This window comes from Priapulus caudatus, unplaced genomic scaffold (assembly GCF_000485595.1).
Source record: "Priapulus caudatus unplaced genomic scaffold, Priapulus_caudatus-5.0.1 Scaffold2433, whole genome shotgun sequence".
NCBI classification, from domain to species: Eukaryota; Metazoa; Priapulida; class Priapulimorpha; order Priapulimorphida; family Priapulidae; genus Priapulus; species Priapulus caudatus.
In genome coordinates, this window is record NW_014579494.1 from 19,455 (window position 1) to 31,877 (window position 12,423).

Here is a 12,423-nt window from a genome sequence, read left to right on the forward strand (position 1 = left end):
GCAACGGAAGGTCGATGCAATACGCTCGCGTGTGTGTGTGTGTGTGTGTGCGTGTGTGTGTGTGTGTGTGTGTGTGTGTGTAGCCACCGCGCGATTGATAGCACGTCGAGTCAGCGAGTGGCGAGTCAGCAGCAACCACCAGTGAGCGGCGAGTCAGCAGCAGGCGAGTCAGTCAGCAGCCACAGCGCGATTGATAGCACGTCGAGTCAGCGAGTGGCAAGTCAGCAGCTGCCACCAGTGAGCGGCGAGTCAGCAGCAGGCGAGTCAGTCAGCAGCCGCCACCAGCAAGCTTATACATGTTACATGCTCGCGGAGGTATGCACTCTCCGTGAGTGCCCTCTGTCTAGTTACATCTAATGTGTAACGTGGTCCTGCACATGTTTCACTATAAAGTTCATGACAATTTAGATTCGTACTGTCACACCTATTTATAATGTTTCTGACGACAGGCTCCAGGCTACGCTCTCTGTCACTGTGTGAGCGTGCATGTCCGTATGTGTATACGTTTGCGTGCATGCGTGTGTGTGTGTGTGTGTGCGTGCGTGCGTGTGTGCGTGCGTGCGTGTGTGCGTGCGTGCGTGCGTGCGTGTGCGCATGCGTGCGTGTGTGTGTGTGTGTGTGCGTCTAATAATAAAGAACAACAGACCGCACTGTGCAACTGCTATGTGTTCTGTGCATGGCTGCTGTGGTAATCATGTACTCCGTGGACTGTGACATGGCTACATCTAGCCTGCTGCGTGCATGCATGCAAAACACACTTACGGACTTCTAGTAGGTGGATCTTCTGTTCATCAGGCTTGGCGTTGGGCGACTCTATAGATACCTTGTTCTCAGCGTTACAGTAATAGTAGGTGAAGTCCTTCAACTGATCGACTCTGAACTGTAACACGCAGCAACAAGACCATTTCTACACACGTACACACGCGAACGCGCACACGTACGAACATACACACACATACGAACACACAAATATGTATATAAACGCTTTTTAATTGTCTAATAGGGTTGAAATTATTGTGTAACAGCAGCAGTAGCAGTAGCACCACCACCACCAGCAGCAGCAGCAGCTGTGGGCAGACACTGGGACTAACCTTAAGCGTGGAGCTTTTGTCTGTAGCATTTGTCATGACCTCGAACACCTTGCCTGTCTCTCTCTCCCAATCCTTCAGATGCAGAACGTCTGGTCCAACCAACCACATGTACCTGTAGACAGGTGTGACACGATGCTGATTACAGGTAGTGGAGTGCTACAAGCAGCATATAATATGTTGCTTGTAGTGCTCCACTGATATACACGTATCCTGTACATAGTACCGGCAAGATGACTGAAGACTGAAAAAACTGAACAGATGTACCAGGATGTACAGATGTACAAGGATGGAAAAGGACAGACAAAACTGAACAAAGATGAACAAAGATGGGCAGATGGACAAAGGCGGACAAAGATAGACAGATGGACATAGGTAGCAAGAATATACGGACGTACTCTGCGGCAGGTTTGGCTTCAGCTTTACAATGCAGTGCCACCGTTGCTCCAATCCAACTCTTAATGGCTTTCTCTCTCACGGCGAACTTTGGCGGATCTATGAAACAGAAAATAAATAAGTGAGCCTACTTAGGGTCGATGAGAACTCTCTTAGCTCAAAGACGGAGGTTTGTGAATTTACAGCACACGTGAATAGTGAGTTATCGCTGATCTATTGTTTGTTATCGACCGACATTCTAGGATGTAGTGATCCACCCATGACTCGCCTAGCCTCCTTACGATATAGATGCACGCAGGCATGAACTGATCACATGCCCTCGCCCTGCTGCCCCTTTTCGCTCCCTTACCATGAACATATACTTACAGTTAACGACGACACTGATGGGTATACGTTCTATGGCGAGGCCTCCAGAGCCGGTAGTGCGTGCCTGACATGTATACGTCTTCTCATCCGTCCTACTGATGTTCTTAATAGTCAAACCTTTATCTGAGGCAAACACCTTCTCACCTGCAAACACAAGAACATTACTGCGTTACCCACATAACGAACAGCACGCCAAATTGTAGGCCGCGTGGTGGTAAGCTGGTTAATTCCTCACTTGTAAATACAGGATCATTGCTATATATCGCTATATCAGATTGGTTGATAATAATCAGAGACCCTCCACACCTCCACTACCTCCCCTACTCCCTCCTCCCACCTCCCCTACTCCCTCCTCTCTACCTCCCCCACTCCCTCCTCTCTACCTCCTTCACTCCCTCCTCTCTACCTCTCCCACTCCCTCCTCTCTACCTCCCCCACTCCCTCCTTTCTACCTCCTTCACGCCCTCCTCTCTACCTCCCCCACTCCCTCCTCTCTACCTCCCCTACTCCCTCCTCTCCACCTCCCCTACTCCCTCCTCTCTACCTCCCCCACTCCCTCCTCTACCTCCTTCCCTCCCTCCTCCCCACCTCCCCTACTCCCTCCTCCCCTACCCCTTCCTCACCACCTCTCCACCCCAGCACCTCGATATCCCCTCCTTCCTACATCCTCGACCCCCTCCTCCCCACGTCCCCTACCTCCCTTACCTCCTTCTCCCCACCTCCCCCGCTCATACCCCCTCACCTCCCTTACCGCTCCTTCCTGCCCAGCTCCCCTACCTCGGTACTAATGCTCTTACCGTCGTTTGAGATCTTGCCCTGTCCGTTGTCGAACCACTCTACTATCGGCTGGTCAGGTTCGTAACTGACCTCACACTTGACAAGCGCGTCCATGCCTTCCTGGAAGCTCTGTGTCGTCGGAGCGTTGATGACCTTAATGACCCCTGCACGACAAGCAGACGATATTGTACATGAACGCACGCACGCACGCACGAGAAATAGATAGATAGATAGATAAATATATGGAGAGAGAGAGACAGAGAGAAGCAGACACAGAGTGAGGGAGAGAGAGAAAAGAGAGAATGAGGAGAGGGGTTGAGATAACGTACTGTCTATGCCACATAAAGTAGCAGACACTGTGCGTGGCATAGCATGCCAATAACATAACAGACTATATATATGACATAAGGTAGCAGACGTGGGGAGGATGGTGCTTACTCTGTGCGAACAGTGTGAAGGATGCGCTCCTGGGCGATCCATCAACGACTCCCTTGCACTCGTACTCTCCCTCGTCGGACACCTCCACCTGATCAATGACGAGCATCTTACACGTGTCGCAGTTGTTCCAAGGTTCCTCCTCCACACGCCGCCGGCTGCAGCGAGAAGATAGGCGAGTGTAAGAGAGGTGACAGAGCACTAACTACATGCGCACGCACGCACGCACGCACACACACACACACGCACATATACACACACACATACACGATATCACTTCCCTGCCACCTCTCTATCTCTTTCTTGTGCGCTCTCTTACTCTCACTCTAAGCTATCAACGTACTGTTCTTGTCCCTGTGGGATGGGAGCGCCATCTATTGTCCAGGACACGTCGGTGACGACAGCGTCCTCCTTGTCCGGCTTGCATTTCACGACCACCGTCTCCCCCACCTCCTTAGTCAGCACAGACTCTGTGATACCCAGCGTCAACCTGCTAGCCCACGTGCCTGCAAATAGTGAGCGGAGAGGCGCCGGTGAGCAGGGTAAGAGGGTTAGGGTGGCCACGGACACGCCCTGCCATTAGTTGATCGTTTATCACAAGTAGAACTTATGCTGATGTGACAATGCACCCTGCCCTCTATCGGAAATGTAGTCACCGCGCGATGAAAACACGGGAAAACACTCGCTACCGTGATCCATCACCATGGTCACACTTAACATTCACCATGGCAACACACAGATTCATGCAATCGTTCTCATATTAGCTCTCAGACTATAGACTGGCACTGTCCGTGTTACGTGGCTCAGCGTGTGGAGGCAATCAATGGCGCTTTCACGAAGTAGGGAAGACGCCTGAGAACAGTCTATGCGTCATTGGTAGTAGTGTCTCGACGCACAATCTCAATAAAAGAAGATTTCCCTTCGAGGCAAAGTTTATTTGATGTTTAGAATGGAAGGCGTATCACTATGACAACGCGCGCGCAGCGTGGATGTTTTTCCTCTGATGCAGCGGTTTATGCGTACGCCGCAGCGAATGCTGTCACGGCTACATCGATTAAGTTGCTTTCCATTAAAGTTGCTTTTCATCACTTCTTACGAAAATTATCGTTTTTCGCCGCGAGGGAGCGCGAGCGGTTACACGCGGGATTAGAGAACGCATTATAAATCCATTGTGAAAGTTATAAAGTCTAATGTAATGTCTCCGTTTTCAAGGCCAATCTACGACAGAGAATGATACAGGGATTGAGTTCGAACAACGGCGGAGGCTGGATTAAATATTAAAATTATGATGGATTCCACAACTGGCACAAGAGAGAAATAATTAATGCGGGCAATTCCCGCCCTGGACTCGACAATTTTGTGAGCGACGTTCACTTGCTATGAGCAGCGTTCACTTGTTATGAGCGGCGTTCACTTGATGTGAGCGATGCTACAACTCTAGTCTCTACGACTGAATGATAAATCGCACAAAACTACGGCTACAGCAGGGGCGGCGCCACAGGGGGGGCAGGGGGGGCGGTCGCCCCCCTATTATTTGCAAGAAAAAGGAAAGAAGAAGAAGAAAAAGAAAGAAAAGAAAAAAGAAAAAGAAAAAGAAAAAGGAAAAAAAGAAGAAGAAAAAGAAAAAGAAACATCTTGCAAATGTCTGGCAAATGATGGGTGGGGTGGGGGTCACGCCCCCCCCAATCATTTGCAAGAAAAGTTAAAGAAGAAGAAGATTCTTGCAAGATAATAGGGGATCGCCAGAAAAATGAGTGATGTAGGCTACAAGCCTGGCTAGATCGAAAAAATTAAGTGTCGAAATTCAATCCATATAAAAGCTGTGCTTAATATTGATAATCGATGTCGAAGGTGTTTATTTCCTTGGGAGTACCGCAAGTTGGGAACGCTATCAATTCTGTCGATGATGCTGTTTCCCGGCGGAAAGTGTATGGCACGACGCTTGAGGGTGTTAACAACTTATAAATTATAATTACAACGTTCAGACTGACCTCTAATAATACTCTTACATGCTATCTTATTTTACCCTCCGCCCACGAGTGGAGGGGAGGTTATGTGATCGGGTCTGTGCGTTCGTGTACATGTTAGCGTGTGTGTGTGTGTGGTGTGTGTGTGTGTGTGTGTGTGTGTGTGTGTGTGTGTGTGTGTGTGTGTGTGTGTGTGTGTGTGTGTGTGTGTGTGTGTGTGTGTGTGTGTGTGTTGGGTGTTGTGTGGACGCGATCGATATTAGCGGCGTCAGCGAGCGAGCCAGCCACAGCCGGCTGCTGCTGACTGAGCGGCGAGCGAGGCATACATGTACGCTGGCGTATATCGTGGGTTATTCGTGTGTTCGTGAGTCGTATGGCGTATGGCGTAATGTCGCTGGCGGAGGTATGTCTCTCTCCGTGAGTGCCCTCTGTCTAGTTTTTAGTTAGTGTGTGTATGCGCACGCGCGGCGCGCGGCGTGCGTGTGTGTGTGCGCGTGTGCGTGCGTTCATCTCTCTCCGGGTCATGTTTTTCTCTCCTCTACATAATAGAACAATTATTGGTTCAAGTGCTACAGCATAGATTTTAAAACAAATCACTGTTCCCCCACAGTTCCGGAGACCCCCTCTTTTAAACGTGTCCAGTTTCATAGCATTGAATTTCAACGAAATCCTAGCTAGTTATGGAGACCCCCATTTTCGAACATAGCCGGTTCCAAAGCATACCACATTCAACAAACATTAGTTCAGAGACCCACATTTTCAGGTCTGAGTTAGTTCCAGAGCCCCCCCCCCCATTTTTAAACTTCGCAGCTGGCACATACCAGATACCTACCATAATGTGGGGTGAGTCCCCCCCTCGGGTTTCATCTCGCTTGGTATAATGTTTGCTCCTTGGTTGCCCTGCACAATTTTTTTGGTCAGCAATTTGAGGGCTTTGATTAGCTAAACTCTGAGAGCTTCCCCGGACCCCTGCCAGGGGCTCTGCCCCTGGACCCCGCCAGAGGCACTAAGGCGGGCCCCTGGGGACGGATTCATCAACGTTGCGCAAAGTGTATTGCGTACATAGAGTTTCTACGAAGTACCTACGCAAAGCTCGTAGGTGCGATTCATCAACGCAGCGTAGCACCTGCGTACGCAAATGTTGATGAATTTCCGGTGTAAATCCACTAGCGCCATCGTAGCTGCTGGCTGTTGAGGAGGCGTGCCTAGCATAAACCAATCACACTGTGGGCAGCCATACCATAGGAACCAAAACTGACGGCCTCTCTTGTATGTAAACCATATGGCTCTAGCTGTCTACAGGAGTGCTGGGGGATGTGATAGTTGTCCTCATTTTCGTTTGTATGATTGTCTTCAACGCTCGATGAAAGCAGCGACTCGTACGCGTGCGTGCGTGCGTGTGCACGTACACGTGCGTGTGTGTGCACGTACACGTGCGTGCGTGTGCACGTACACATGCGTGCTTGCGTGCGTAGACACGGGCGTGCGTGCGTGCGTGTGTACGTACACGTGCGTGCTTTGTGTGCACGTACAAGTGCGTGCGTGTGCACGTACACGGCTAACTACGAACTCGCTTATAACGAAAAACAATGGCCAAGCTATATGCCAAGCTATATGATAAAAAAAAGCGTCAACGCCGCGCGCCTGTCTGTGTAGCATGGTAATTATTTATTTATTTTTAGTTGAGTAGTAATTTTATAATGTTTTCTCAATAAAATAATGCATGCTGAGGTATGCTGGAACACCTGCGGAAATTTCGAGTGGTTTACGGCACCGTTCGTCAGCTCGTGTAAAGTTACGCAGAGGTTTACGTCAATTTTAGCTTGATGAATCGCACCTAAAACGGCCTCGCTTGCGTACGCGAAATCGTACGAAAATTTACTAAATAGCTGTGTTGATGATGCGCAACTAAGCAACGTCGATTGCGTACACATGATTTACGCAAAATATTTTGCGTACGCAGCTTGATGAATCATGAATCTACCCGTTGGACCCCACCCGTCAGTGCAAGCGCACACGGTATCAGAGTCTACAGTTCCCAGGGGCGTGTACAGGGGGTCCAGGGAGTCAGGACCCCCCTTCGCGTGCTCCTGTACACGCCCCTGGTTTCGCCCCCCCCCTAAGAAAATACCATGGTGCCGCCCCGAGTCTGGCTACAGTACAGGGGATACTAGCTAGAACTAGGGATGCCATAGCTCTAGTAACGCTGAGAGGGTCTATGTCCCCCAGGGTACTGCCGGAACGTACCCTGTGTACGGCAGACGGCATATAAATCAACGTGATTTATATGCTCTGCTGGTTACTGGTACTATCTAATATGCCGGACCGTACCTCGCCTACTCCACTAACGAGTCTAGGGAGTCGCCTACGCCTACTCGCTAAACCCTAACCCTAACCCTAACCCTAACCGTATCAGATAGTTACCAGGGTACGTTCGCGGTATACGCGGACCGTACCCCAGGGTACGTTCCGGTAGTACCCTGGGGGAACATAGACCCTATGAGCTCTAGTAACTATAGCCCAACCGTACGCGGGCTATAGTTACTAGAGCTGAAAGGGTCTATGTCCCCCAGGGTACTGCCGGAACGTACCCTGGGCCTGGTACTGGTATCTAATCGGACCGTACCTCGCCTACTCCCTACGAGTCTAGGAAGTCGCCTACGCTACTCCCTAACCCTAACCTAATCATATCAGATAGTTACCAGGTTACGTTTCGGTATACCGGACGCGTACCAGGGTACGTTCCAGCAGTACCCTGGGGGACATAGGACCCTATGAGCGTTACTAAGCTACGATGCCAGTGCCGTGGTGCCTGAGGCTATGTCCCCCAGGGTACTGCCGGAACGTACCCTGGGTACGGTTCCGGTATACCGGAAGTACTCTTGGTAACTTCGATATATCCGGACGTACTCGCTTACTCCCTACCGTACCCTGACTGTCCCTGTTCCGCCCACTACTGATGTCGCAAAATTTGAAATATACATACAGACCTGTATGATATCTTTATAAAGTTGGATTGGAGTATAAAACTGTGAAACCAAGAAGAAATTTCAACCTATATACAAACAATATCGCGATGATCGGGAATGCGTTTTCCTTTCGCAATGTTTACGACATTTTCGCGCATTTTCGCGCGGGATTTTTGAAAGATCATGGCTCCAAGTGTTGTGGTGGAACAGGAAAATGTGTATGATTATCTTAATGGGTTGGAAACGTATAGACTCGCTGACACTTGTAGAAATGGTCGGGAGGTGAAACGTAACAGGGTAAGGGGTTAGACTGGTACCCGTTCGCCACCTTCACTCCGGCATATATCCTTCGCTACACTTCGTTAGTGTAGCGTGTGGAACTGTCGACCTGGTACCAGTCTAGGTAAGGGTTACGAATATTTTGCGGGAACGGACCGGAAACAAGGAACGGGAACATAAAGCGGCGCGTTTCCTGCCGACAAGCGGTATGTATTACGACATCGGCTGAAAGTCAGGGTACGGTTTGGAGTAGGCGAGGTACGGTCCGGCATATTAGGCGACTCCCTAGACTCGTTAGTGGAGTAGGCGAGGTACGGTCCGTCCGGCACATTAGATAGTACCAGGGTACGTTCCGGTATACCGGACCGTACCCAGGGTACGTTCCGGCAGTACCCCGTGGGACATAGACCCTCTCAGCCGTACTGACTACTGGTGTTATACAAGTTATAGTTTACCGTTTACGTAATAACGTACTGCAGCTGATAAACGGGTAAATTCGGACTTTTGCATTTTCCGGACAGGTATAGTCCCCCCTATTAGTCAGGGAAATCGAGGGTCAACAGTAATTATGTTAAATTATTATTATGAAACTGAAAGTAGAAATGGATCATATGACATATGATATGGGTGATATTGATACAGAGAGGGTGATGGAATCGCTCACCACGTGTCGCCCCAGTGCCATGCTATAATTATGGTGGTGCGTGCGTACACAACAATAAACCAGCAGTTATAGTTCACACGCGCACGCACGCACACAGATTTATGATTGCTACTACAGGGGTCGAATTAAGCAATGGTCCGATGGTCAGGGACCATCAAATAATCAGGAGGACCATCAGATTTTCAAAGTCAATGGTCCGACGGTCCATTGAATATTTTGGTCCCATTTTACGGTAATTTTCTTTGAAGTTTCCACGTACCAATATACTTTAAAGTGAATAAACAATTACTGTGTCGTTTGATACATTCATTGTAATGTAGGTAAATAATTAGACCATTTTATCACCATGTAAAATCTCTTTCTTACACTTGCACGCCGCATTACTTTTAGAGAACAATTTCAAAATTAAGAGGACCATCTAAAATTTAGGATGACCATCTAAATTTCAAACTAGATGGTCCTCTGGACCATCTCTTTTTTTTCTCCTTATTTCTACCCCTGTACTACTACTGCAGCTGAGTGATGCTGCTGCTGCTGCTGATGATGATGATGATGATGCTGCTGCTGCTACTACTACTGCAGCTGCTGCTACTGTAGCTGCTGCTGCTGCTGGTGCTACTACTGTTGCTGCTACTGCTGCTGCTGCTGCTGCTGCTGCTGCTACTACTGTTGCTGCTACTGCTGCTGCTGCTGCTGCTACTGTTGTTGTTGCTGCTCCGCTGCTGGCAGCTGAGTGAATGCTGGGGCTGCCGTCTGGCTCCTGGCTGGCTCACTAGCTGGCGTGTGGTGCTGCTGGTGATGAGTGATGAAGCTGCTTACTACCTCTACATCGGGCAGGCTGCTGCTATCTGTGGCTGCTGGCTTACTGGCTACTGGCTGCTACTACTATGCTGTTGCTCGCTACTGTTAGCCGATAGTAGAGAAAGCTGCGAGCAGTAAATCCTGGCGTTACGCGACATTTGTTTCGTCTGTCTGCGAACGATTACAGCAGGGCAGAGCTACTGGCTGCGAGCAGCATTAGCACCTGCTATATGTGAGTTAGATATATATATATATTAGTAGATATATATATATATTATATACGCGTAAGGACGCAGTGGCGTGGCGATTTCGATGCGGCAATAGGCTGGCATCATCGCAATACTGCAGCATTAATTGGGCTGGCCAGCAATAATACCGCATAAGCCTGCACCGCCCCTTTCCCCTCCACCACAGCATCATAAGCCTGCACCGCCCCCTCCCCTCCCCCACAGCACCATGAGCCTGCACCGCCCCTTCCCCCTCCACCACAGCATCATGAGCCTGCACCGCCCCCTCGCCCTCCACCACAGCGTCAGTGTGCACTGTGAGTTTCATACGTGTGTGTGTCTGCACATTTCACTCGTTATTNCACGTCCCTAATAATGTTAAAGCCTCACTATGCGCACTCGTACACGCTAATTTCCTCCGAGTATAGAATAAAACTAGCACAATACTTTCGCTGGACATGGGCATAATCACAACTAACCTTATGACAAAATCAAACTCTAGTTCCTCACAATTCACTGCGCATGTTTGCTAAACACCCACAAGAAAGAGCGTGCGCAAATCAGGTAATCTGGCACCACGACGAATTGTTTGCCAAGCATATTTCGCCCCTAATCGGTTAGGTTACGTCACATGTTGCTACGGGTGATTGAAGCAGAGAATATCAGTCGTGTTACATTTTAGATAGTTGTAGTATTGTGCAACTGCAGTTGTATGTACACGATCAATGGCTTCGCGAATAGTAATAATAGGCAGCGTAATAAACTTCTGAGACATAACGTCTATTGCATTTTAGCGCTTGATATCGCCAACGATAACATGTCATTGCGCTAGCAGCCGTGCGAGCGAAAAACGCACGCGGGCCGTAGAATCTCTTGCCTACACCCGCTCGCTACGGTTGCTTGGCCAGAGCAACGCAAAAGTGTCAACCAACACTGAAGAATTTCTGAACAACCATTGGAGTATTACAAATACATTTTATAAGACAACGCGCAGTGAAATTGAGAGAACTAGAGTTTATTTTTTATCATTTAAGGGTTAGTACGATTATGCATGGCCACGGAAGTATTTGCTAGTCTAGTACTGGAGAAATTAGCGTGTAGATGCGCATATTGTGGCTTTAATACCGGTCCTTGCCCACCTCCGCACCGGCATCACGCGGCACGCTATCCGCACACCGCCATTACATTGGCAGTTCCAACAAATCAGTAAAAATAAAAATAATGTATAATAAATCTTATTGCCACCACTAATAACCTCTCCTATCTGGGTAACACAACTGCCTCACTGCAAAAGAAAAGCCCTAACGGGATTATGTATGCGGGAGTACGCAGCGTAGTGCCAGCAGTCGGCCATTCGCGGTTCGACGGTTAGGGCCTTTCTCTTGCAGTGCAGGAGTTGTTTACCGCCAGATAGCCGAGGAGTTATGATGGTCCCTGCAATAAGATTTATTATACATTATTTTTATTTTTACTGATTTGTTGGAACTGCCAGTGCGGCACGAAGGGTCGTTGTCGTATAATGGCGTATAATATGTACCCGAGGTAACTATTTTATATGGTTAGGGTTAGGGTGTTAGGGTTAAGGTTAGGGGTAGGCCGTAGGCCACATATTCAACGCACACCTCGGGTACATACTCGGTACACTAACGACCAACGACCCCTCAGCGCAGTGCGCGCTGAGAGGGTCGATATCCCACCAGGGTACTGCCGGCAACGTACCCTGGTACTATCTAATATTTGCGCGGGGACCGTACCTCCGCCCTACTCACTAACGAGTCTAGGGAGTCGCCTACGCTTACTCCCTAACCATAACTCTAACCCTAACCCTAACCATATCAAATAGTTACCAGGGTACGTTCCGGCAATACCCTGTGGCCTGGGGGACATAGACCCCTTCAGCGCCAGTGGCAGTGGGCCATTACATTTGCACACACTGTGGGTCACTGATTGATACTCTGCCACGGCATAGCGTAGCAACAAGCATAGCATAGAATGATGACTGGTATATCTATATGGCGTAGAATTGATGAATAATACAGCATAACATTGAGAAATTATATATGGATTGCAATCTTACTTACAATTACAGACACACAGAAATTGGAAACGATTCTAACGAATTAATCAAAAAGTATTCGCGAGCAGTTCTAATCGTAATACTAAAGCAAGCTTTCGATTCATATATATTATAATTTTTAGAAACGATAGTAAAACAAATATAAAAACAAAAACTTGAAATAATGTACAAGATAAAAAATATTTAATTGCGGAAACAAACGCGAATATATTTTTTCAGATTTTTTTATTACATAGATCACTATGAATAGATGTAAAAGAATATTTTAAGGACTATATAGATTTACGCTTCCTCGCAATCGCTGCGTAATGAAAGCATAGTGTAGCGAGGGAAGTACCCATCTATGACCTCGTACGCGAGCGAGCCGGGTGCGTCTA

General features: G+C 48.5%; 1 protein-coding gene across 1 annotated transcript in view; it reads right to left on the minus strand.

Annotated features, from left to right (window-relative positions):
• Positions 1-3,568, minus strand: part of LOC106818687 (neural cell adhesion molecule 1-like) — a gene marked incomplete at its 5' end in the record, with an annotated part of 9,329 nt that extends 5,761 nt beyond the window's left edge. The window contains 7 exon segments of the mRNA XM_014823367.1: positions 763-880; positions 1,092-1,203; positions 1,487-1,583; positions 1,851-1,994; positions 2,648-2,791; positions 3,066-3,220; positions 3,406-3,568. Of these exon segments, the coding sequence (XP_014678853.1) occupies positions 763-880; positions 1,092-1,203; positions 1,487-1,583; positions 1,851-1,994; positions 2,648-2,791; positions 3,066-3,220; positions 3,406-3,568 (933 nt within the window).
• Positions 3,569-12,423: the final 8,855 nt, after the last annotated feature.